Source organism: Ammospiza caudacuta, chromosome 14 (genome assembly GCF_027887145.1).
Source record: "Ammospiza caudacuta isolate bAmmCau1 chromosome 14, bAmmCau1.pri, whole genome shotgun sequence".
NCBI lineage: Eukaryota > Metazoa > Chordata > Aves > Passeriformes > Passerellidae > Ammospiza > Ammospiza caudacuta.
Genome location: NC_080606.1, coordinates 8444147 through 8470742, shown reverse-complemented (window position 1 = coordinate 8470742; position 26596 = coordinate 8444147). Strand labels below are relative to the sequence as shown.

Below are 26596 nucleotides of genomic sequence, written 5' to 3'. Positions count from 1 at the left end.
CACACAAGACAACAGAATATGGTTATTGTATATAAGGAACAGCTATTCAGTATGAGACATATTTGGAATGGAGGAGTAAATATGTGTTTATAATCTGATACTTAAAAATTCAAAACAGAGCAGCCTAAGACTTAAAAGAGGTGAGGGAAGCATCCTGCAGAGATTATGCAGCTTGCTAGGAGAATGACAGTGAGATTTTCATCATAGTTATGTTGAATAAATCTGGAAAAACTCTGTTGATTGAACTAACCTTGATGCTATGTGTGCAAACCAAACTGTATTTTTAAAATATTCTTTAAAAAAAGATCCTTATGTGTATATGGAAAAAAGATCACATAAATTATATTCTTCTGTGTTTATGCAGTGCATTTCATGCAGAAATAGTATTACTTTATATAACACAGAACACTTGCCTATTTTCCTGCAGTTCCAGTGAAAGTAAGGTACAGTAAGAACAGTAGGTTTGCTTTGTACTCAGAGATCCAATTAATGTTTGTCTGCTCTACCCATTTGTACCAGAAAGGCCAGTGCAAAGAAGCAGATAACTGGGAGCATGGATTTCCTCATTCTGCCACTGTGGTTCACATCCCCAAAATGACCTTCAGTGCAGGAAATGTTCCATGACCATATTTTGGCCACTTGGGTATGAGGTGCTGTCCTGGGGCTACTTGGTGAGAGGGGCCAAATGCAGAAGTGCTAAAGAACATAGAGTAGATAGGGAATCTCTGTCTTACAGGCAGTGAGGGACATTGTGGAATACAAGTTTCATGGTGACCTGGGGTAAAATATGCTCCATTTTTTCCAGAAGTTTTCCTCTCTACCAAACTTTCCTCAGTATCTGTAAAAACTTCTTGCATCCCTTTGCCTTGGAAAGGCAGGAAACCTGTCAGCACCTTTAACTCAGTTCTGTACTCCAGCTTGCCTCTAGTGCAGCTTCAGGGCTGATGTCTAAACTGAGCCCAGAGAGCAGCAGCACATGGGGGAATAAATTGCTACTGCAAATTGACTGTTTCAAGGTCAAAACCACCAACTGCTGAAAGGAGACTTTTTTACAGTGGTAAAGAAGTTTTTACCACTGTCACATCAAGTAGGGTAAAACACAAATATTCTAGAGCTACTTCATCACCAGAACTAAGTCCTGATTGATCATCTCATGAAAATACAGGAACCTCAGGCAGAGAAAACCTGTTACACTGTTTCAGTGCAGGGTTAGCTTCTAGGGGTCAGCTAGGATTATTTTAAGCAATCTTTGTGGCTGGAGGTGCTTGGGGAATTGTAGCACAGCCTATGAGACCAAATGGATTTCTTTCCTACTAAAAATTCTTTTGCCTAATTTCTTCCCTCTGCTTTTGTTTCCACTCTAAACGAATGTGTCACCTCAAGGTCTGATCTGAAGTCCATTGAACTAAATAGATTTGGAACCTGTCCCAAACACCTACTCTGTGTGGCACAGCAAAAAGGCAGTTTCCCCTTTCATCTTCTGCCTCATATTTCTACCATATTCCTTAGGATTTCTAGAGAGAAGGACCATATCATCATCAGTAACTGCATCTATTCTCAGAGAAGACCGAGTCCAAACACAAAGTTAATAGAAATCTGTCTATTGACTGCACTGGAAAGTGGATCAAGCCTCAGTCCATGTGCATTTAGCCTTTTCTCTCAGTCATTCATCACAATCCAAATTATTACAAATCTGTTTTGTAAATTTGTAATATTACAAATTAAAGTGATGAGTTCAGGTTCCTTTAAAAAACAGTCAAAGCTGTGCAATGATGTTGTCTTTTAAGTACTGGTGGAGGCAGACAATAAATGTGGATGGAAAAGTTGTTCACTATCCAAAAACTGCAAACACCAGCTCTAAATAAAATCCATATGTGCCTCTTGGAGGTGCAGGTGTCAACGATATTAAGCCACAAAGTGCTTTACATTAAAATAACTTTAAGGACCAGGTTAAGCTCTAAAAACTCCAGGGTAATTTGGAGTTAATCACCACAGCTAGTCTTTAATATGGTCAGACTGTAGAAAGTGTATGAAATTCATTGCTTGAAGGAGCTAGTAGCACCTTATCTAGACACTATGAACTTCCATCCAGATTCAAGGCAAAGATGTAGTTTCAGTTTAAACATTCAAAAGGCTGTTGCTTGCGTTTTAGCTTTCTGGGGCTATAGTCAAGCTCTTCACATCATTTTAATATATTTTCTGCAGATTAATTTCCTGTGTTTTCTTTTATAGTTGCATAAAAAATTGCCTATCAATTGCCCAGAAACTCTGAAGGGCTCATAAAACACTTTCTAGGTTGCTCTAGTTTAATTCCTGCTCTCAAGTTAAAATATTATATGAATACACCAATCTGTCTACCACTGAGGAAACAAATTAAATGAAGCTTTGGTGCATTCTGAATCCTCTCTGAAGTCTCTTTGAAGGTCTTGGAAGTTATCTTGGAAAAATTCTGAGCAGCTTATCCTATCCTATCATGTCAGTCCAAAGAATTGAAGTTCTGTCATCCATGTGGGAAGATACGTATTTTTTCACATACGTTTTGGATGCTGATATAAAGATAGATTTTTTTAAAAAAATTATGGTCAAAAAAGCAGAATGGAAATGAGCAATAACCTCAATCTGGCTGTGATGGCAAACATTCCTTGAGGAAGGTAGTGACAAAAGCAAATCACAAACCAAATAAAATTATCTAAGCACATATCAATAAGAAAAAGACATCTCCCTGGAATGCCTATAGCATTATATTTCTAAAACAAATTTACTTCCAAATAAAAGTTAATTTTAACTGTCTGACAACTACCCAGTGTTAGGACTCGCTGCTATGAGAAGGGTAGGTGGTAGCAAGCAGAGTTGCATAGAGGATGGAAGAGCTGGGCACAGTATCCCTTCCTCCATCCCAAAAATGTTCATGAATGGAAGGGTAAGAAGGTTAGAACTGAGAGCCTGAGAGCTCTGGTGTGTGAGGTGGGGAGAACCCAAAGCTTCTTCACCAAATGGTTTAATGTGTGTGCATTCCACAATGGAAAAATCACTCCACCAGAGCATTCCAACAGAAAGGGTTGAAGATTTTGGTTTAATTCAGTGCAAGATGTGCTGCACTACACACATGTTCTGTATTGACTTACAAAATGTCTGTCAGGTCAACATGCCCTGCACCTTGCAATGCTGAGTCTGTCTATACTGCAGAGTGTAGGCTGTCACCTGGACCAGCTCAGGCACTGCTGAAGGTAGCACTGAGCTCATGGCAGGCACATTTTTCCTGCTTCTTCAGCAAGTTTTGCAGTGAGTTCTGCACTGTCCCAGGATCTAAAATAGCCAGTTCAAAGATTCAGGTATTACTGGGTCATGCTGCTGTCTACCATGCAGACAGAGCCTCACTCATTTTTAGGTGATGTTCTCAGCCCACTGTTGTGAGATACCTCATCTGGTACATCTTTAGACCTGCTATGGATATAGGTGACACCCTGCATTTCTGTATCTAAAGAGGAACAAAAGTACATCAGAAAAGTGGTTTGAATTTCATAAAGAAAAACCATAGTACCAAAGGAGCTTAAACTTAAACATGTTAGCAATATGAATGTTCTTGGAAGGCAGTGTGTTTAGTCAGGGCAGCAAGCTTAGAAAACACTGGAGCCAGATGGGCTGATTCATACATCAGCAGCCTTATCTGCTGAGAAATCAAACCAGCAAGTGGAATGTAGAAACCTTTTCTGAATTCTGCAATTGTGAATTTTTGCTTCTGGTGTAAGCTTTTCTTAGGTTTACATATTTGATCTTCAGCTAGACTCTAAATACTTTGATTTATAATTGTTGAATGTAGAAATTATACAATCCACAATAAATGTTCCAGCTTTGAAGGCACTGTCCATAGAAGTGCCATAAAAGACAGCCACAGCTAAATGCCCAAAGAACTTGGACATGAAGTTTATTTTCATGGCAGGAGGCAGAAGCTCTGAAGTCCACTCTAGGTCATGAGCTGATCCAGATCTGAGAATGATGGTGAATTCTCTCCCTGACTACAAATCCCCTCTCCTCTGATGTCTGGAGCATCCTGAGGTGGAAGGAAGGAGATCAAGCTCAGAAGCATGTGATGTCCTTTGAGTCTCACTATTGTGTAAAAAGAGCCTCAATTCCTGTGACCCTAGGTTTTTGGTTACATATGTGTGATGATAAGAAGAATATAGTTCAGATGGTAAAATACTTTTCAGAGCTGCAAAAGGAAGGAATACCTAGATCTGTATAGGAAACAAGGCGTGGATTTTGCCAATGCTAGAAAGAATACATTTTAAAAAAGAAAGGTTAGCAGGGAATCTGTGGTAAAAGCTGGTGAACCACTGATGGAAGCAGAAGATCCTTCATAACCTATGTCTGAAAACTACTTAAGACTCATGATGTCTGGTGCCAAGGAGACAGGATACAAACACTGCATCTCTTTGTGTCAGTGAGACCAGTGTCACTATGGATGCAGAAGACATTCATTCCAGGGAGAGAGCAGTGCCAACTTTTCTCAAAGGAATCCTTTCAACAGCTCCTTCACTTAGGTAGCTAAGAAGTTCAATGTCCAATGCAAGATGCTGCCTCCTGGCATTACCTCTGCTTCATTAAATAAGGAGACAGTGATTTCTGCAGTTACACTCTACAAGGCCTGCAGAGAGGCAAGAGAAGAGCCCCAGGTCCCTCTGACTAGCATTACTCATTTCTGTAATGCAGCTTGAGAAATGGAGGGGAACCACATGTGACAGAATATAATGAGCATTTATGAGAGAAGCTCACATGGATGGCCAATGGCCAGAGTTCTCACACATTTCATTAAAAAATAACCAGGAAAACCAGAGAAGTGAATTTCCTGCATATCATGGGATGTTGCACAAAAGACATTGTATGCTGGACACATAGGAATGGAAAGTTGGCACAAGATCTGCAAGAATGCTTGAGATACCTATTCAGATCAGGCATGAACAATTACCACTGAAGATAGAGCACCAAATATTATACACATAATCACTGCAGAAAGCAGAATGTAAATAACCCCTGAAATCACAGGAGAGTCCTGGTTCTCTTTTACCTAACATTGTTACAGATTAAATCAGGGGAAAAACAGACCTTAGTGGGACTCAGATTTTTAACGAGATAGTGCACAGCTAGCAATGTAATGGCCCATCATTTGTAGCAGATTGATTAAAAATAGATTTTATGAACAGCTAAGAGAAGATAATAGATCACAATTCAAGAAAGGGTCATTCTAATAATTTTCCATACTTATCAGTTTAAACATGGAGTACAAAATTCCAGCTGAAGACTATGAATAGGAAGAACTAAACTTGATAAAATGGATATGAGAGTTTACACGGGGCCTTACTTTTCCTTACTAGATCATTGTGGAATGTTTTAAAATCTTCATAGGTATCATGACATTTACAAGCTGATGAACAGAAAAAAGCCAAAACATTTCATTGCCAAGCAAAACCGATCAATCTGGAAGCATTTATGTTTCTATAGTAAATACAATACAGAGATACTAAAAAATAATAGAAAAAGTTCCTGATTGAAAATGGCAATTATTGAGTAGGACTTTTGTGATTTAACTTAAACTGTCAAAAAGTAAGCATCCAGTTTTCCTGTGTTCCCTCAATAATCAGTGGAGAGTGACAGGCGTCTCCATGGGAAAAAGTCTTCTCATTCTGGGTGACAGGATGAATCACCCTCATGTTTCCAACAGCTGTAAAGGGTATCTAGATTATTGTCTTCCCAACCGAAGCTTAGATTAGCTGGAAAAACTGACGAGATTTTGGGCACACCAGCACACCAGTCCTTCTTTTGATCTGGAAACAAAAGAGGGATCTGTGTTCCCAGCACCTCACTATTTTACTAAGTTCTAGTTTGCCAAAGAAAGCATTTTGCCTTAGAAATTTTCTTTCTTACCTAGTAGACCATTATAGAGAAAATTCCAATGGATGTTTTAAGAAAATTCCACTGGACATTCCAACTCCAAAGAGTTGTATTTAAAGTTGAATGGGCTCAATCTCATCCTAAGACACAAAAGCAGCATCACAGCATCAGATGAGTTATAAGCTCGAAATGGTTCTTCCTTGTCACTGGTTAAAAAAAGGATTCTGGATACCTAGATCACAATATTGATACACATATCTGATAGAGAGAGTAAACAATTGTCAGGGCAGATGAATCCAACCCAAAACTGATGTGTGGATACCATTTATTATCCAGTAAGTGCAGTGAACACATCAATCCCACCTGAACAGGAACCTTCTTGTGCCCTCACATCCCTCTGGCTTTGTGCACTTACTGCCTCCTGCTGACAGGCTGTGCTCAAGGAACAGCTGCTTTCCTCAGACAATTAAACTCTGGAGAAAGCCAAATAAAACCCCTTTCTATGATGCTGCATGAATACTCTTTTATAATTGGAAATGTGGGGTGCCACTAAGACAGGCATTTAGGGAAAAGCCCCAGTCAATCTCCCAGCCATTAGGCCATGTCGGGAATGCTGGAACAGGCTTGTGAAAGATCCTGCTTAGTCTCTTTCATACAGTGGCTCTTAATAATGAGCATATAATAAATGTACAGTCTGGAGAATTTACTATACAGTATCCAATTAGATTTATATAGTCATAAACTTCCACAGCACTGCTTCTATGATTTACAACAGTCTCTACTAATTATGAAGCTATGCCTGGACCTGAGATGTAAAAGGTAAACGTTGCCAGACTGGTTGTACAGTGACACTATACAAATGCACACTTGCCAAAGCAATTTTGACTTGCTTGTTAACAGACAGCCATTGCAAATAACCATATATTTTGGTCTGCTCTTATGAAAAGCACCAAAACCAGAAACCTAGGAATTGTGAGATGGTGTTTTATTGTGATAGAGTTTAGAGATAAGGAGTCTGGAATGGACAGTCATTGAAAGGACTGCTGCTTTCTGCCTGGATTGTAAGGGATTGGACTTGGTAGCTTACCTGATCCCTTCAAAAATCTATACTTCTGATTTCCTAAATAAAAATCACCATGGAAAATACTGTAACTTAGTGTAGGACAAGCCTCTCATGACCTGAATGGATACAGGAGGATGTTTACTTCACAGAGGTTTTCCAGCACAAATATTTAATTTTGTTGTAACTCAGCATATTAAATAACTATTTCAGAAAGGACTATTTATCACTAATATGAATTACCTGGGCATCTTGGGCAGCACAGCTGTGGTACATGCACAGGGGAAGCACAGTGTAGACTTGGGCATCTTATTCTGCTGCACAAAACATTTCCATTCTGCAGATGGAACATAGTACATAGTATTTTAATGAAATGCACTGTCTTACAAATTTCTGTGTTCTCTATTCTACATCCAAACTTTTTTTTTAAAGCCTTTTTACAACATTCTGGTTTCACTCACACTGAGATATGCCCAGATACTTCCACTGCCTTTGAATTTATGCTGGAGGTCAGTAATCCTTAAAAACCTGAAAATCGGAGGAAGTATCTAAAAATGGATAGCAATGATCTCCATTTCTCTTTTTCTTTCCATTTGTCTTTTTCTTTTGAGCAGATTATGCTTAGGAGTTGCATTTCCAAAACTAAGACATGGATGAATGGTAGATCTCTGAGATATCCCCTACTGAGGGTTAGTTCAAGACCACAAGAGACAATAGCATCTGTAATTGTTCCTGAAAACTGTGGAGAGTCTTTTGTTTTCCTTTTATTGCTTTCCCAGTAGACAAAAAAACCCCAGATGGTAAATAGCCATTTTTCTAAGAAACATGAGTTAAGTCTTGGGAATAGGGTTCATTATTCATGTCATTAACATAATATTCTATTTGACCACATCTAAGTTTGATTTATAACTAAAACACAGGGAATTTTCATTCTCCAGTGTCTGTAACCAGAAAAGACTATCCATTTCAAATTCCCATTTCCCATCTATAATTCATCCTCTTAATTTACCTCTGAGTTGCTCATATTTATAACAAGAAAGATCTTTCAGCATGAACATTGATACTAAGTTATGACTGTAGTTTCAGATGGTGTCAGGACTAAACCTACTTTATTTTCATATGCCTTCTGGAGCACTGAAATGTTTTCAGTGGATGTGCAGAGTTCCCTAGACAGCACATGTATAGGCTTTTCTATTCATCCCTTTCAAAATAATTCATTGACAAATATCTGCAGACCACAGGCTGGAATCCTACTGTTAGATCATTGCTAGCCACAAACTACAGTTGTGCATCTGCTTTGGAAAGAGACACTAAACATGATTATCACCATCTGTTTCCAATAAGAATTGAAATGAAATATACTGATTTTGTAGAAGAGGACCAAATTTTAGACTGTAGGATCTTGACAGAACAGGGACTATCCCTGGTCTGCACAACTGCTTGCCCAGCAGATGTGGGAGCCTGTGAAGCACTGCTGTGGAAGAGAGGCTGGCACTGCCTGCTGACCTGTCTCCATGTTGCTGGCTTGTCCTGTTCTGTGACCTCACTCTTTTTCATTTTAAGTCCTGTGGAATCTCCTGAGGTGAATGTTTACTTGCTGTGCATGGTCAGCTGTGGTAAAATTCTGCAGGCCAACTTTGCTGCTCCACACTGCCAGCCAGCCTCCACTGTGTGCCTCAGGACAGAGCCATTTTACCTGATCCTGTGCTTAGTGAGACTGATCTTACACCTGCACTCACAGTGGTAGCTGGGAGAACAGCCCCAGCACCAGAGCAGGACCCAAGTGCTGGTCAGTCCCTCTAAGCCAGGGCCAAGGTCACATTTCTGCACCAGGTACCAGAGAGTGTTGATGATCTCTCTCCCAAAGCTGGGCTAGCAGTGCTGAGGGTGGAGAGCAGTCATTCAGCCTGAGATCTGCAGATATGACTGTGAACACAGCAAAAAACTGCTTTAAAAACCTGTATTTTAGGGAGTAAAATAATGATCTGACAAATTGTGAGTGCTCTATTTTACTTAACAGTAACAGTCAACAGGCTCCACTATGAACTGGAGGGGGGAACAGGGTGAGAACACTGAATTATGTTTAGTTTTATTCTGGCTTAAGTATGTAAATTATAACTTGTAAAAATACAATACTATACACACACAAAAACAGGAAAGCTTTTTTTTTTTTAGTGCCAGGCTGTATAACTTGGCCTCTGTTTAGTTAATTTGCCTTGCCTTTTTCTTAAACATCAGAAGTGTGTGTGCTGGGGGGGTGGACAGACAGACTGTTTAGAGACAGAGCAGAGATCTCTGTCTGCTGCCTGGCTGATGTGACTTGTTTTGTGCAGACATCACGTGGATCACGGTGTCTGTGGCCAGCAAAGACATTTTGATGCACTGGACATAAAGACCCCTGGGGATTTTTTTGGTTTTCTCTGCAGTGTAGGGGGATCAGTTGCTGCATCAGACTCTGTACAGATCCTGCCAGGGAATAATATCTCTCACTTAGATCTCTCTGACTTGCTGTCTGTGGCACACTTTACTTTCATCTTTTACACTGTCATATGTCAGGTTTATGGCCTGTGCTTGTGCTATGTCATGATATGTTTTCTAATGCCTTTAATTTGCTAAAATTATAAATTGTTGAGGGTTTCCTGAAGGAAACTTCATGAACCTGATGAAGCTTCAGGAGCTTTCATGGTAGATAGTGCTCTGAGGGCATGATTTTGGCCAGGACAAAACTCAAATGAGTGGTTGGATGCTACAGTTGTTATTTGCAATCATCTTCCTTCTAGACAACAAGAGCCACATTAAAGAGATCCCTCAGCATCCTCAGTGCTGAAATTATCCCAGGTTACATTTTGCATGCTCATGGCACACCAAAGGTAAAACATAGCAAACAAGGGAGTAAAGTCCAGTCCACTTCTGAGCTGCATGTACTGGAAGGTACCATAAGCAGTTTCCTTCTTTACTAAATCTGCTGCCCTGGACTATCACTTTGTCTTCCACACCCAAGTTAAAAAATAAAACAGACTCTGTTTTTTGGTGGCTTATAGTATGTGGGTGTGTCTGGGTCCCAGCAATGTCTAGAGGAGCTGACCAGGCACTTTCCCATCCCTCCAAACTGTCCAATATCTCTCTAAAAACCATTGAGCATTTATTTGTATCCAGATCTCAAGGATTTCCAGTTAATTTTTCCCCACCCATGACACATTCTTCCAGTGATTTAATGAGTGTTTCACTCCACACAAACTCTGAGGGAGTTTTCAACTTGGCATACACATCAGCAAAAGTTGAGTGGAAACTCCTTTTTGCTCTAAACAAACACTTTCCTTCCTACTACATTGTTTTTTCTCTCACGGCTGCATTCTGCAGCTAAACTTGTGGGACTACTGTTTGTGCATTTCTGTACTGAATTGTAGTAACAGATTCCCTCAGAGCAAATGCTGCACAGGGGCCCAATATTTTACACTTGCAGGGAGGGAAAAGAGTGAGGAATACTTTATTCTTCATTAAATATAGCAGACAGAACTCAGCATCTGGAGTGTTTCATGTGTTAGTGATTAAGATCCCTTACTGTTTATTTTAAAGTACTCTAAGGGACATAAACTGCCCTCATTTCTGTGCCTCCTCCCAGCTGTATCTGACATACTGTGGGGATCTCTGACTGCTGTGTTTTTGCATCAGCCATCAACTGATGGGAGCCCTTTCATGTTCTATCCAATTCTCTCTGCTCCCCACAACCTTTTCTCATGTTTCATCATCTCATTCTTCTTTGACTGACTTTTACTAACAGTGATATCTAAGCCTGTTCCTTCAGCACTTTAGGGCAGCAGATGCTTTGACTGGAAGATGTTGGCGGTGTACATAGATCAAAGTACCAAATTCAGGTTCAGCATAATCATCCACATTGGTGGAACTGCAAGGATTATATTTAGGTAGTGGGGTCTGATCAGTTGAGATGTAATGCCCAGCATCCACAAAGCTTCTGGCTAATTAAGGAGTTGTTTTGTCTATTGCTATGCAAGGATTTTTTGCCAGTATTGGCCTTCTCTGTTAATATTTTCCTTTCACTAGGACCACTTGCCTCTATTTCCTGCAGCCTGACCAGGACCCACTAGTGAAAATAGGTTTGGGCTTTGTCAAATGGTAGCTGCATGAGAAAGGATTCTAGTCAATGAAGCAAGCAGGAGTTGTAGGATCAATAGTTCAGCAGTCCTACCTCTGAGCAAAGACAATTAACGCAGTAAACAAGGCCATACGGTTCTAGATAAGGATGCCATCTTTCTCCTACATGGTATTTCTTATCTTGAAACACACAGTATGTATCTGAATCTGTAAAACAGTAAAGAATTGAAAGAGCTATGAATGAAAATTTCCATTCCATTTTTATGAAGTATATTTAGATGTGCAGTTTTCTGTAAACTACTTTTTCTTTTCCTGAAGAATTACAGAACAGAAAGACCCTTAATTCCACATGCTGTTTTTTCTTAACTTCCAAACCAAAATAAATGGCATGGCCTCCCATTTTTTTTCCAAAATTGCAACTCCTGAAATGATGATTAAATGGCTTTTTTACAGGTGAGTTTATCCTTTCACCTGTTTAGCTAAGAAAATTTAAGTGCCTGATCACTCAAACAGGCTTATAGGAAACAAAATCTCTTCACTGCAAAACCAAAGCAATTGGTTCAACTGAGGAAAATCCCACATTGTACCACAGAGAGATGCTTGAATAATTTATGCATCAGCTTTCAAAATATTTTAAATCTTTTGTTCACTAAGCACTTCTGATCTTGCAGTTACAGACTTGCAGAAATCCACATACAGGTCAGACATTATTGTCCTGTCCCTTCCTGTCACACTATGGTTTCACACTGAAACCTCAGATCTCTACAATAAAAGGGTGTTTCTCATGTGCTTCCATGTGGGAATTCCTTTCTGTTATCTTAATGGTATCCAAGTACAGTTTAATTCATTACCCACAGTATAGATGATACTTCAGGATATCTTAAAAAAATACCCATCTTCCATGTGCTAATCCAAGCCAGGGACAGTCTTCACATTCACTGGGCTAGAAGAAAGTAGCCAGAGCTAGGGACTGTTAGTAGAAGCTCTGATCTGTTTTCCCTTCACACAGGAGCATAACAAATGGAACACAGGATGTGAAAAAGCAGACAGCTGGAGTTTGGCAATTTCTCACTGTTCTTTCTTTGAACAAGGTTCCTGCACATGGTTTTTCTGTGAGTGAGTTCAGTGGGGCCGAGGGCCTTTCTGAAACTCATTCTCTTTTTTTTTCTCTCACCTTCCTTGGAAGCAGAACCTGCTAATACTGAGGCTAAAATTTTTAAAGGCAAATAATGTCTTTTGTAAGAAGGAGGCCAAACCCCAACCTGTGTGGGTAAGGAGAGCATTCCAGAGACTACTAACAAGGCTGAAGCAGTCAATAACTCCTAGGTTTATTTGGGTAGCTATTCCTGCTTGCCATGATTTCTGAAATATGTTACCATCTCCCACAGATGACAGGCTTTACAGAAATGCTCCCTTTATTTTGTTTGTATTCTTTTCAATTCTTCTCATCAAGTTTTTGACAGTTTTTTAAGAGAGAGACTCCTAATTTTCTCAAAGGATGTTGAGAATCTAATCCAGTTCATATGAGGTTGTTTTTACAACACAACAGAACAGTCTTGGACAAGCTTTACACTAGCTGAAAACTTCAGCACAATAGTCTTACACATGGGACAGATCCAGATAATCTGTCATATGTTTACAGAGGTTACTAAATAGAATTAAGCACACTCTTGACTCAGGATATTTGAAATAAAACAGATTCTCCAACTGATGTGTTATGTTCTTTATGATGCACTATAACCTGTACAGCTTCAGGAAGATGTACCCCAAGTGTGGCTGTGGCCTGATTCCACTAAATACAGGATTAGAAGGAGGAAGACTGTTGGAAGGTTTAGAACATTCCTTTCTGAACCAAATCTGAAAATAGAAGGAAAATGTCCAATTTAGGTGAATGTGACAGCTTTGTTTGAAGTCTACTTACGTTTTACTTGTTCTAGTTTACCTCCATCTATGAAAAGGAGACAGAGCACACCAAAAAAGATAAAATGAAAATTCTCCAATATCCACTTTCTTTCCATCTTTATCGTCAACAGGAAAAGAAAGAGCCTCCAAGAAGAGAATGTTGAGCTGTTGGGAAAAAATATTAATTAAAGTAAAATCTTGTAAGATACTCAATTATTTCATCCAGCACGCAGAATTCTTAAACTGCCAGAACAAAAAAAAAAAAAAAAAAAAAAAAAAAAAAAAAAAAAAAAAAAAAAAAAAATCTGTATCATGCATCTTCCTTTCATGGAAACAGCTTTGCCTTCAGGTAATTTAATTTTTGGAAAAAGGGCCACATTCCTATTCATGAAAGCTGAAAACTGGATATTCCTTCTAAAAATGTCCTTATTTTATTTCAAAGCAATCTGGCAAGGAAGCAATCTAAATTCCCAAAAGTTCTCTTTCCCAGGAAATATGTTTGGGCTATGTTCTTGTAGAGCATCACTTTTAGAGATACCTTTGGTGTCAATTGCAACATGTTTGCTTCATCCTAAAGTTAACCTTGTTGTCCCTGGAGTACAGGTCCTGTGGAAATCCCTGTTCAGGGTGAGCCACTGGCCCTGCCGCAGCAGTGGGAGTTCTCCTGACCACATCTAATAGGCTTCCAGCCCTATTCAGCTCTCCCCTTCGCCCCTCTCCCCACCACTATTGTTCTGGTACTGTGTAGAATTAATTTTTCTAGAGTTAACCCTTTTGCTGCCTTGATAGCTGAGAGCAGAGTGGGGGAATGACTTGGCATCTTCATTCCTGTGGATCTTTAATGTCAAAATCCTGCATGTGGAGCAAAGCTTAATTTATTCTTCTCTGTGTGGTGCAGAGCTGGTATTGTACTTGCTGCATGCGCCATTCTGTTTATCTTTTTCTGGGGTTTAACAAGTGAATTATTTTATGGAAATAATTAACTAATTAACTAAAGCAGATTTTTTAAAAATACAGCCAACTTAAGATTTTACTATTTTACTGCTCCAATGCTTATAAACATTCATTGCAAAAGTGTTATCTTCCCAGAGTGCACTTGTCCATAACTTAGAATTGGAAAGATTTGGGTACGATTTTAAAAGCCTTGATATGGATTCACTATTAGTTTTACAGAAGCTTAAAAAGCCCAAAAAGAGTCACTATTGGAAAAATGAGCAGTCTGTTTTGTAAACTAATATGGCCTCTTCAGATTTCATGTAAATAACAGAACTGTATATAAATATGTTCAAACTTACAAATAATCAAGGCAAAAATAATAATTTACATAGGCATAAGTAAAGTGGTGGATAACTTAAAAGAAATTAAACAGTAAGTTAAAAAGCCATCAAAATGAAGATCTTCCTGTTAAGACTGTTGAGACCTAGGATACTGTAACAAAGGGTGTGTGATCTGATTTTATCAGCGGCTTCATTACCTTCATTGTTCAAAAATTCTCTGTATTCCCAAACCACAATCACAATGGACATCTTCCTTAACTTACTAAACCTGTGCCACTACTCTGTGCTCAGTTATGCTCAATCAAAACAATGCAAATTGCCTCTGAAAATGTTTAAAGAAACCCCTTCTTTAAAGCAAGTCCCTATTCAGTAACAAAACATAACTTTCCATTTATTTTGCAAGTTGAGAATAATGTTTCAGCTTCAGAAGAAGAGTTTAAGTAATTTTTCTCTTTCCAATATTCAAATCACACAGGACATTTTTGAAGCCAAACATGCTTTTAAAAACCTGTTTAACATTAAAACCTCATAATTTAGTCCCAGGACATCATGCATGCATTCAGAACAACAGTAGCACATCACTGGGACTAGCAGAAATGTGAATGTTTGAATATTTCAGCTTTCTTAGGGATTGCTTAATCAAACAATAATTATAAATGGTGCACAATTATCCTTCGTACAGCACCTTATCTGTTAGCTAGGTTGGTTAGTTGGAATAGAAAGGCTCAGAAATCGACCCATTTTAAATGTCAGGTCTTGAAAAGGGAAGAACATTGCAAAACTTGGACTGCTTGTTTTTAGAAATGCTGCACAGTAATGTGAGATGGAGGAGTTAATAACAGAAATGGGATGGAGACTTTTGATGTCTTTCTTAATTCTCTTTAATTTCTGCATTGTTGTTACTCCAAATATAAACACATACTTTTCACTATTAGGACACTCCCTTTATTTCCCCAAAGGGCAATGTCCTAAAAATATCCTGGATTTAAATAATCTCAGTTAGTATTAACCTGTTAATTATTGGTGTATTTTCTGCATTGTAGAAACAATTAAAGTCATCCACATCTTAGTTAGTGTGGATGACTTTAATTACTTAGTGAAATAAAGCAGAAGAGGCTCTGTTTAACGCCTCTCCCTCCAAAGAGCACGGCTTGTTAACTACAAGAGGATGTGTTCGGCCTCGCCACGTTTTACGATTAGAGAAAAAACTCCGCAAAATCCAAAAATGGCAGTGCCGAGGGCAGCTGGCCGGGGCTGCGGCGATGCAGCGGCGGGGACAGCTCAGCCCCGACGGCCGCGCTCCCTCCATCACCCGCAGCGCGAACCCTGAACCCTGTCCCTCCGCTCCTCCCGAGCCTTTATCCCTGCGGCGCGTCCGCCCGCTGCCGTCGGGAGGTGGCCGCAGGCGGGGGCTCTCCCGCGGGCTCCGCTCTCGCTGTCTGACAGAGCAGCCGCCCCTTGGTCGCCGGCCCGGGGAGCGCCCGCCGCCCCGCCCGGGGCCGGGAGGGGAGCTCGGCTCGGGGCTGCCCCTGCCCGGGGCCGGGCCAGGTGCCGGCGCTGCCCCGAGGGGGCGGCGGGACATGGACGGACCTGCGGAACGGGACGGACGGAACGCCCGGGAGGCGTCGAGTCCCCGCGCTGGGCTGTCCGTGCCGCGGCCTCGGCAGTAGCTCCGGCAGCGGGACCGCGCCTTCCCAGGGCCTCGTTCGGACAGCAAAGCGCACAAACCTGGGGCAGGGCTGGAGGCCGCTCCGCTCCGCTCGGACACCGCCGCGAACAGCGCTCGGGCTGGGGCGACCGCGCGGCTCCGCGCTCCGCTCCGCGGGTACGGGCGGTCCGGCCAGGCGGCTCCGCTGCTCGCTCACGTTGCCATAATCTTCTCCCGCGGCTTTTAGGTGTCCCCTTCGATTGGGTAGTGGGGGGGCAAGCAGGGGACGGAGGGGGTCCTGCCGCCGCCGCCGCCAGCCCTCGACCCCCGAGTGATGGACGGGAGCGGAGAGGGAGGGATCCGCTACGCCCGAGCTGCGGGGTGGGCGCTCCGGAAGGTCCCGGGCTGGGGCACCTGCCACCGCCTGCCGCCCCGGCGAGTCGCCGCGGCCGGAGGATGCTCGGCGGCGGCTCCTGCCCCGCAGCCCCGGCGGCAGCGAGCGGCGGCGGGAGGCGGGGTGAGCCGGTCCGCCTCCGCCCCGGCCCCCTCCTCGCCCGCGCTCCGCGCCCGCCGCCCGGCCCGGCACAGCGGCGTGACTGACACGGCCGGGGTGGAGCCGCTCCGCCACGGGGGGCCGCGGACAGGGGCGACACCGGACGCGGGGCTCGGAGCCCGCCCGCCCTTTGGGCTGCCCTCCCGCCCGCGGGACCCGCGCCCGGCGGTGGGGCCATGCTCCGGTGCCTTCCGACCAGCTCGGGTTGGGTGACCGTGGCCGCTTTTCCTCTGTGGGAGCAGAGCCCCACGGGTGGCTTTCGTGGAGAGCGGGCTCCACACCGAGACGGCTCTTCAATGGGCTTCTCCTAGTCAGGGTGCCCCCTGAAGCAGACCCCACGGAGTTAGCATCCACTGGGATCTGCCAGACACCTTCTGCTGATACCCTCTGGTCTGATTTATTGTGTTAGAAGGTTTCAAGGTCACATTGAGATTCTGGTGGAACTAAATTAAACCCATGACTCATTATATGCTTGGTCAAACATTCTTTTTCTGTCTTCTTGTAGCCCCTGTAACTAATAAGAAGAGATCAGTGAACTCTTGACAAATGATCTGAGAAAAAGGGTGAGGTATGAAAAGACATCATGTGGAGAAACAAATTACAACCTATTTCCCCTAGTTTGGGACCAGGGTGTTTGGGAAGCACTGCTGGGAGGTCGTACACCTCTCAGGTTTAGTAGATATTTTCAGAAGGCTGAAAATTGAGCAGAACTTTTGTTTCTTCCATTGTACCTTAGCTGGACAAAACACTGAAGGTGCAGTGTATGGTAAAACCTTATACTAGCATGAGGAAAGAATAGATGACTTGCTAAGGCTTTTGTAGTGTGACTTTAAGAGCAGCCAAGGCTGTGTGTCAGTCAAATGCAACTCTATTACTTCTAATATTAAATAATGAAAAGAGAAAGTTCTGGAGCTAAACATTTTGAAAACACTGCTCAATGCCTACTTCTGTGTCACTGCCACTCTGTCTTGTTGTGCAAAGGCAATAACCCATGTTCCTGGGGAAAAACCACTGCTTAAAGCTCTTAGTTCCCAATGTGATGCCTACAGCTGCAGACTGATAGTTTAGGGACAGCCACTGTATGAAACAGGGATGGGCAAAGAGAGAAAGAAATAGTAACTCTGAATCAGAAGTATTGATTGTAACTTGCACATGAAAGCAGAGAACCTGCTGTATGCAAGCTCCAGTCCCACACAGGGATATCCATGCTCATGGAGCAGAGTTAAGCACATGTCTGAGCTTCTAAATTGTGGGGCTGTAGGAATGTTTTTCCTTTAGGTGTTGTGGTGGGTTAGACCATACAGGCTCAGCCTGTGAGATAAATTGCCTCTGAATAACACAGACACTCAAATGTGTGACTGAACTGACCCTATTGCAAATCTGGGTGAGTGGGAATCCACAGGTCTTTGTAGACAGGTTTAATAGCTTGGGTTGATAGCAGCTGCATGACTTTAGTAAATGCAGCTTTGGGCCTGGGCAGAGCTCAGTTTTACTGCAGAGACATCCTCCAGAACAATCCACCCAACTCTGTCGGTGTTCTCTATGTATTTTTTCTCCATGTATTTTCTTCTCTGTGCTAATACAAAGTCCAGTGTGTGCAAAGACAACAGTAATTGTTGCAGTACTCTTTATGCCTACTCCTTGTGTGTCACCACAGCCTGTTATGCTTTGTCTTGTCTCACATCTAACACAGACCCATGGCAGGGCTGACACAGCACTCACAACTTAGCAAGATCCTTGCTCTGTGCTCGTGCTCAGCAGTGGGCTCCTACTGCAGCTTGTGGAGTTCAGGGCTGCTGTACATGTGTGACACAGAGAGCTCTGCAGAAGCATCACATCCACTGTGGTTGCCCCTCATGCTGCCAAGCAGAACTCACTGCTTGAATATGCTTTGCATTCTGGTGTCCAGGCAGGAAAGAATTGCTCCTGCTAGTGAGCAATCAAGATTGAAGGATGCCCTAAGTTTTTATAAGCACAGAGATTTATCCATGCAATTCTCATTAAAGATAATGGAAATTAAGCAGATAAATAGTGTGACACTACCAGTAGAAGTCCATGTCCCTGTGCTGTGCCTCACAGTGACTGAGCAGCATAAAGGTATCCTGCTATTATTTCTCAGTTCTTGTGAGGGGAAAAAAAAACAGGCTAAAAGATTCATGCCAATGCTAACATGTTTACACACCATGTGGAGTTTTCTTAATTGCAACAGACGTGGAGCTCTGAGAGATATTAGACACATGACACAATATTCCTTTTTTTTTTCTTCTGTTTATCTGTGGTCAAATTTTCACTCTAAAAATGTATGAAAGGAAATTCTTAGTGTAATGATGAGCATCCATTGATATCTGCATTCCCATAAATTCAGTGAAGTCCTTTGGAAAATGTATCTTACGATGCTAACAATTATTCCCAGGGTTTTATAAAAATCTCTAAATTACTTTTTGTGGTTTGGATCAGCCCCCCCCAGTTATCATACTGGGAATACAATCTGGATGTTCATCAAGCAGGCTTCACATGTACTGTCCAACAAAAAGGGCTTCAGATGTGCATGATTTTGTGATTATGGCATAGGATGGTCATGAGCATTCTCTACCCTCCTATTTTTTCTGTAGCATGGATTTCATCCACAGTGTGCTGTCAGTCCTCTAGCACTAGAAATTAATTTATTTATTTGCCAGTGAGACAGATGGATGTAGTGAGCCTGAGATTTCAATTTAGGCATTACATAAAATGTCAATCTGCAGCCCAATTCCTCATTACCTTGCTGTGGATATATTCAGATGGGACTGAAGAGTAGCTGAAAGTTTTTCATTGTTCTGTCAAAAAATGCAAATAAAACATATCTCTTTAAATTGAACTTCCAAATACACAAGTGAAAAGAGACTCACAAAACCTGCCAGCAGCAATGAAAATGCAGGAGAAGGCAACCACAAGGTGTTTCATTCCATCCTTGAGTAAATGACACTTTGCTACATGGGGTGTTGAGAATCCCAATGTGTAGAATAAATATATGCACTTAGAGGTGAGGCCCTCCTGAATTTTGCATGTGCTCATTATTTCCTCAAAGTGTTCATCTGCAAATGTTTCTAATCTAATCTAATCTAATCTAATCTAATCTAATCTAATCTAATCTAATCTAATCTATCCCAGATATTTATAAGATACCTATTACCACCACAGTGTGTGTGCAGCTGTAATTATGATGCTGTAATTCTCTCTCATATCTGTCATGTCAAAAACATCAAAACAATTTGTAGGAATATAAAGTTCTTTGGTACTTTCATGAGATGCATGAATAGCAAGTTCAAATCTTCAGTTCAAACTTTCATCTATAATTTCTGTATGGGCAGTGTTTGTGGGCAGGAAGCACAATTAATGCTTCCAGAAAAGTGTAAATTCACAAATCAGGCTATTTTCAGCAATTGAAAAGCAACATCAGATAATCTGTATAAGTGATTATAGTGATTAGTTCTGAGTTCTGGGATCAGCTTCACCTTCATTGTCTTTTCACTACCATACATTCTTGAAAACAGCAGAAGGTGGCACAGTTCACATAAAAACAACATATGTTCTTTCTTGCTGTTGCAATTGTTGACTAGAATCACACTTAGTAAAAATTTTCAGGTGTTTAAAAGAATTCCAGTGATTTGCTCTTAGTCCTGCTATGCAGAAAAAATGCTGCAACAAATCTTATGGATTAATCATACCATGATAAAGATCCACTTGCTGAGGCATTTCTTTGCAGCTGGCATCCACCAGATAAAGCCAGCCAGTCCTGTCTCCCAATGCATGACAGGAAGGAGTCAAGGCAGGCTGAATGAGGCTCCAATTGCAATTCAAATATGCTTTTATAAACTGTGATTAGTGCTGCTAATCTCACTTTGGTAAGCCAAAGACAATAACAAAGTTACTGAACACCTTGGCTATTATGTAATTCTTTTGCTTAGACATTTGCTGGCGTGAGAGTGCCTTTGAAACCCATTAGTAAAACTGAAGTTGCCAAATGATTGATCTCTTCTCTAGGGAGAGCAAAGTCAAATATGTGCCAGCATGGAGCCAGAGCCCGCCAGGGCCTGAGGACTTGAAAATCCCATTGCTACTGGTGAGAGCTGAGGACACAAAGTCCTTGGTGTAACTGAGCTCAGTTGTAAAATGAACTAATGGCTGTGGAGCTGTCTTTCCCTAACATGTTCCCTAACATGCTGACTTGCACTAAGCTGTGATGCCAGCCTGCCTGATTCTGACTGCAGGCTTAGGGAAATCCAAGCTGGGCTCTGCCTCAGTGTCCCGCTGACCGTGAGGGCACTCACCAGCACTGAGTGAGGCCAGAGGGGAACACCACTCCTTTCTCTTGTCTAGTTCATAAAGCCAGCCTTAACTTTCCTTCATCAGAAGATGGTGATCCTTTCACATGAACAAAATTGCAGAGAGACAGAAAAAATAGCTGAGCTGTGTCAAAAAGTCACAAGGACTGTTCAGCAGAGGATGGGAACAGTGGAACTATCCAAGAGGATAATGGTGAAATTAGAAATGGCTTTTTGAGAATAACCAACTACAAAATAAAGTTTAAAGTGTGGAAAGGGGGGACTTCGTTTCATCCTTAAAAACATCAGTATAAAATACATGGAGAAAAACAAACAGTGAAGACACTGTTGCTAGTAGGCTGGCTTTTAAAGTATTAATGGAACGTCACAGAACAAGAGTTTCTTTTATTCTTTTCTATCCCAGCTCCCTGCTTTCAAGGTTCTTGTGTGAACATGCTGCAGTTTGCAAGGCTGTGAAATTATCAGACCTGGACCAGTGCCAGTACAAACCAATTTATTGGAGTCCAGCAATTAACTAAAACCTAGAAAGCTTGATTAATTGTGGCACTGCTCAGCAGGGAACATTGAGAAAAAAAATCATGACACTCCATGAGTTCTCTGTTCCATATACCAATTTACATTATATGTAAAGAAAAGTTTCTTCTCTGTAAATACCCTTACTTTATTATTTTGCATCATGTAGAAAGAATAATTACAATGCCATGTGAGAAAATGCTTGGCTCTCTGGATAATAATTTCATAGTAGATGTTATTCTGTTACATAATTTTTTAACTGAATTTATATCTCATTGTAACCCCAACAATAGGATATATTATTTTAAAACATTGTTTCATTAAGCTTCTTTCTGGAGGGACATATTGAGAATCCAGTACTGTTCTGTTCCCTTCTATTTCTTCAAATATGCATGTGTGCAAGAAAGATGAGGGTTTGATAGTTTTTCAGAATTATTTAGGATAGAAAAGAAGGAAACTAATAGTTGGGCTGAGAAGCAATTTAGTAGGGCAGAGTATGTTGACTGAAATGAAATCCTGGATTCTGAGGAGGCAGACATTATGAGAAGCAACTACAAAGTGTAATTTAGGTGTTAGCTGATTTTATTATGATAGTATTAACAAATAGTGTCCACATTGTTTGTTTTATTGTAAGGCTTATCATAAAAGTCTATGCATAAGGCAAAATTAAAAATCTCATTCCAAGATGCCTTAGTGGCACATGAATCACCTTTAGTATAGATAACTGAGAAAAAAATAAATATTCCAGCTTAGTGTAATGTATCACTACAGCATATTGTAATGGGTAGTACAAAACACTGTATCTGATTCATCTTAGTTCTCCTTACATCAAAATAATTCAATGGTTCGTACTGGAAAAAAAGCTGTTTAAAGATAAAAACTAGTGGTAATAGAATTGTCACCCCTGCCCAGTGACAAGGAAAAGAAAGATACATGAAAATATTTTACCTTTTCAACATCATTTTGTATCCTAATCTGCATCCAACCGCGACACTGTCACATTCTCAGATTTAAAGAGTGCAATCCATAGACAGGGCTAAATCACATTAGGCAGCAGTGATAATGGAGCCTGGGCATGCAGAACATCCCAGCAAGCCTCTAGCTGGGGCTCTGGGGTGATTTGGGACATTCAATGAGGTAGGAAGGGCTGTCTCCTCCAATTTCACTGTATTTACTGGGGATTTAATGTATTTTTTTAAAGATATTTGCAGTGGAAATCATTTTGTCGGAGGTCATCTAATTGAATCTACAGCCCTGGCAACCCTTCACAAAGGCTGCCAGGAGTGACCGAGTTGCTAGTGCTTAACTGTGAATACCCAGCAGGGGTCCTCCACAGGCCTGAATACAGTCAATTATGTTATTTTTCTAAATATTAGTGACTCAGCTGTCTCTGCTTGTGAAGAGTTGCCAGGGTCAGAGATACAATCAGGCAGATCCTCCCCCCTTCACTTCTAAGAGATGGGGAGAATCTTTTAAATAATCCTGAAGTGGAGGGAAGGGTTCTCACAGGCTGTGCTGCTTCTCCAGGGTGGGTGCATAGGGTGTCTCAGGTTTGAGGGGTGCCAGGGACCAGGCAGGGCACTGTGTAAGTGCTTGGGGGAGCACTGCTGTTTGTGAGCAGCTTCCCAGCTCTGTGATGTAAATAGAGATTTCACAGTTCAGCTCAACAGGCACTAAAACTGAGACGTTTCAAAAGACAGAGGAACTAGCAGCTTGTCTCACCCCTTTAACACTTTTTTGTTCTTTCTGTCTTCTCCTCTCCCTCCCACCTCTCATTGTGCTCCAAATATCTCTATGAAAGGAATGTTTCTATGTACTGTAACAATTCACTTTTTGGTATTCCTTTGTAGACTCATCGAGGAGAGACACAAGAGTGGTGACTAAGGAGAGCATTCATAGTCTGGAGGGCTCTTCCCTGACACAAATGCCTCAGCAGCCACAATCCTTTGCCCTCTATACAGAGCTCTGCAAATATTTTAGGCTTTTGATTGTAACTTCCTTAGTTTTTGCCAAGAAGGCTCTTTTCCAAAGCCCAGCCTTCTTGAGAAACAGTATCCCTATCCCTATGGTCCATAGCCCAACTCTTATCTGATCAACAGTTTTTGGCAGAACTGAAAAACCCCTCTAGAGCATTTGGGTGCCTGTTCATCGTTTTGGCCCAAGTTTGAGGTAGTGCTTTGGAGTTGGCAAAGTTTCCTAATTTACTGCTGTTAAATTTTATCCAACTTTAGGAATATTATGTGGATGTGGCCAATTTCCAGCTATTCTGAATCCATTGCAAATACTTTGCCATCATGTGTCCAAGTATAATCCAATTTTGATGGTTTTAACGCCAATACAATTTCCCTGTAAGTACCTTCAGGCCTGGCATCTGAACTGCAGTGAGCAGGGGTTCAGCTGCTTGGAGCCAAAGTCCCAGGAGGTGACACCTTTATTCCTTTGGGTCCCTGGCTGTCCTAGAGGTGGAAAACCCAGACTGGGTCTCTAGTCACCGCTGATGTTTCATCTCTGACTTGTTGAACATACATTATTTGCTGTGAGAGTGAGGATCTAGGCATTTCCTTGGAATGAGCAGAGAGTCTGGAGTCATAAGGTGTCTCTTGCTATCTGACATCTGAACACTTCAAATTGGGGTACTGGTGTTCCAGCTGTGTTAGAAATACAGTAGCTAGATAAAACTGCAGTGAAAGCAGAACTGAAGTTTCATATGTTCAGTACTGCAGGGAACTTGACTTTGAAGAACTGGACATTATCAAAAGGGTGCCTTTGTAGCTTGTTCTTGCTATAAAAACAGGGAGGAAACCAAGCCACCTCTGTTATAGAGTTTCCCCTGGCTGGAGCTCCCCTAGGGAGAAAGAAAATAACCCAGCAAGGGAGAGGAGGTCGCTATGTTTAGACAGCCTGTCCTGATCTGCATGTGCCTCTCAGGAGGAGGAGTGCCCCAGGAAGGTTTTGATGTCTGGGTAACTGCCAAGGCCACTGTCCCCCTCCTGTAGGAGGATATGGTTTGGGCAGCAGCTGTGGCACTCTGAAGAAGAGATGGTTTCCTCAATGTTTTCATTTTTAATTCATTGCCTTCTCCCCAGATTGTTGTCATGATAGCAAATACATAGTGTCAAATTCTGCCCTCAGGCAGGAATGAGGACTCCATTGTGGAAAACTGGAATCTGGATGTCCTTAACATTGCAAAGTTACATGTGACCTACTTTAGTCACAGAAATGATCAGGACAACAACATCCTGTCCTTGTCCAGCTCATCCAAGGATTCATCATTGATGTAAATTATAATGTCCATTGTTACAAGCGGCTGACAAGCATGCATCAAAAAGAGAAATGAAGATATTTCGAACTTGTGTTTCAGCAAATACACCCTTCTTTTCTTCTATTGACACTGTCATCCATAATTGTTAACAAGACTTCCTGGTTTTCTGTTCAATAACATTCAATAACTTAAACTCCTGGCAGAATTATACCAATAAAAAAAGTGACTTATCAGTCAGTGTGTTCAGGCTTTGTGAGGAGAAAATTCTGTCCTGATTCTATCCTCAAAGAGTTCCACCCTATTGCATGCATTCAGAGATATATTATACCACTGATTGGTGGTATGAGACATTTTGCAGGCCAAATTCACGGCTAGAGGAAGCAGGCAGGAAAGCACCAGTTCAATTTACTTGAACTCATTAACATCAGTAATTACTCACTTTTGGGTTCTTCTGTGCCACAGTTTTCAACTACCTGACAGAACTGGTTTAAGAAATGTTTGACAATATCTGATTTAAGTACAAGAAAATTAATAATACAAGGGGATATGTTTTCACACTGACACAGAACAGGTTTAGATTAGATCTTAGGAAGAAATTCTTCCCTGTAGGGGGGATGAGGTCCTGACACAGTTTGCCCAGAGCAATTGGGGATGCCCCATCCCTGGGAGTGTTCAAGGCCAGGTTGGATGAGGCTCTGAGCAACCTGGTTTACTAAAAGGTGTCCCTGCTCATGGCAGAGGGGTGGAACAAGATGATCTTTAGGGCCCTTTCCAACCCAACCCATTCTATAATTCTACAAAAATTACCATCTGATAGTACAGTGATGCAGTGCAGAGCAGAACTGTTACTGTTGTAGCATCCTGAACAATTTTTGCGCCTGAATGCAGAGGCAGGGAGAGGGAGAAGGGAACAGGACTTCCAGCAGCTCTTAGTTCTGTATTGCTCTGCCCAAATGTAGGTGCTTCGTTGGAGGCTCTGCTGACAAGAGGGGTACCAGACCTCAGCTCATCCAGGGATTTCATGGCTGGCACTGCTCTTGTACTGCACTGTCTTATCTAAAGAAATTTTAAAAACTGTGGACTTTTCAGGTTATCCTTTTTAGAAACAGTGAAATTGAGACACAGTGAGAGGAAATGCTTTGTGTGGAGCTAACCATCAGCTCTCAGCAGAATTACAACAGACAACATCTCAAGTTTTGACCTAGTATGCTACCAGCTGAGTGATATTTTTATTTAAAAACATGTTCTTTCATGTATTTATGCATTGCTTTGGGTATTTCAGATCTCAGTAAGACTCAAATCTCCCTCTTCCTCACTTAAGAAATTGGAGAACCACTTGTTCTTCTACCATGACCCTTTAAAAGAGAAAAGAGAAGCAGCTGATACCAAAAAAGAGTAACTCTCAAACCAAAGCCCCCCAAAGCAGGGTAAAAGTCTTAAAAGCCAATCTTCTGCTTACTTTTTAACGAGCCATCTTCCAAATTTACACAAGGCTAACTATATTACAAGGCATGGATTAAAACAGAAAAGTTCTCTAAAGCAGACTGTTGGAGTTGTCTTTAAAATTAAAAGCAGAGTGTTTGTTTTCTTTAATATGGAGGGCAGCACCAATAAAAACACCAGGGAAAGGCCAGTATTACTAGATCACATGTCTGCTTTTATCTCACAGCAGAGTTATAGTAGAATGATTTTTGCTTTGAGACTTGAAAGCTGGACTGCATCCTTTCATGCTGAAATCATATCTCCTGCAAGGATTATTGGAGGATATAATGTTTCCTTCAGCTTCTTATTTTCTCCACTCCTGAACTTGGACTTCTGACCTCAACTTTTCTCTGGTTATGACCAAGCATTGGCCTTCAATTGAATAGCTGAGCTTTTTTACAATCAGATCAGCTTCTGCTCTTGTAATTTCAGACTCATTTTGTGACATTGATATTGTAGATCTTAACTAAAAGCCAAACATTTTATATCTTGGATAATGACCATACAGGAACTGCCAGGTTTAGCTCCCATGTGTGTAACCATCCAAAGCATTCAATATGTGTGACTGGAGT

General features: G+C 41.4%; 1 protein-coding gene across 2 annotated transcripts in view; it reads right to left on the bottom strand.

Annotated features, from left to right (window-relative positions):
* CHRDL1 (chordin like 1) overlaps window positions 1-16215 on the bottom strand; it is a 37753-nt gene extending 21538 nt beyond the window's left edge. The window contains exons 1-4 of one of the 2 annotated variants that reach the window (XM_058814120.1): window positions 15970-16215; window positions 12984-13129; window positions 11157-11269; window positions 7193-7286 (exon numbers count right to left, since the gene is read on the bottom strand). In XM_058814120.1, the coding sequence (XP_058670103.1) occupies window positions 7193-7286; window positions 11157-11269; window positions 12984-13080 (304 nt within the window). In that variant the 5' untranslated portion in view covers window positions 13081-13129; window positions 15970-16215. The remainder of the gene's footprint in view (window positions 1-7192; window positions 7287-11156; window positions 11270-12983; window positions 13130-15969) is intronic. The other variant, XM_058814119.1, reaches the window with a different exon arrangement.
* Window positions 16216-26596: the final 10381 nt, after the last annotated feature.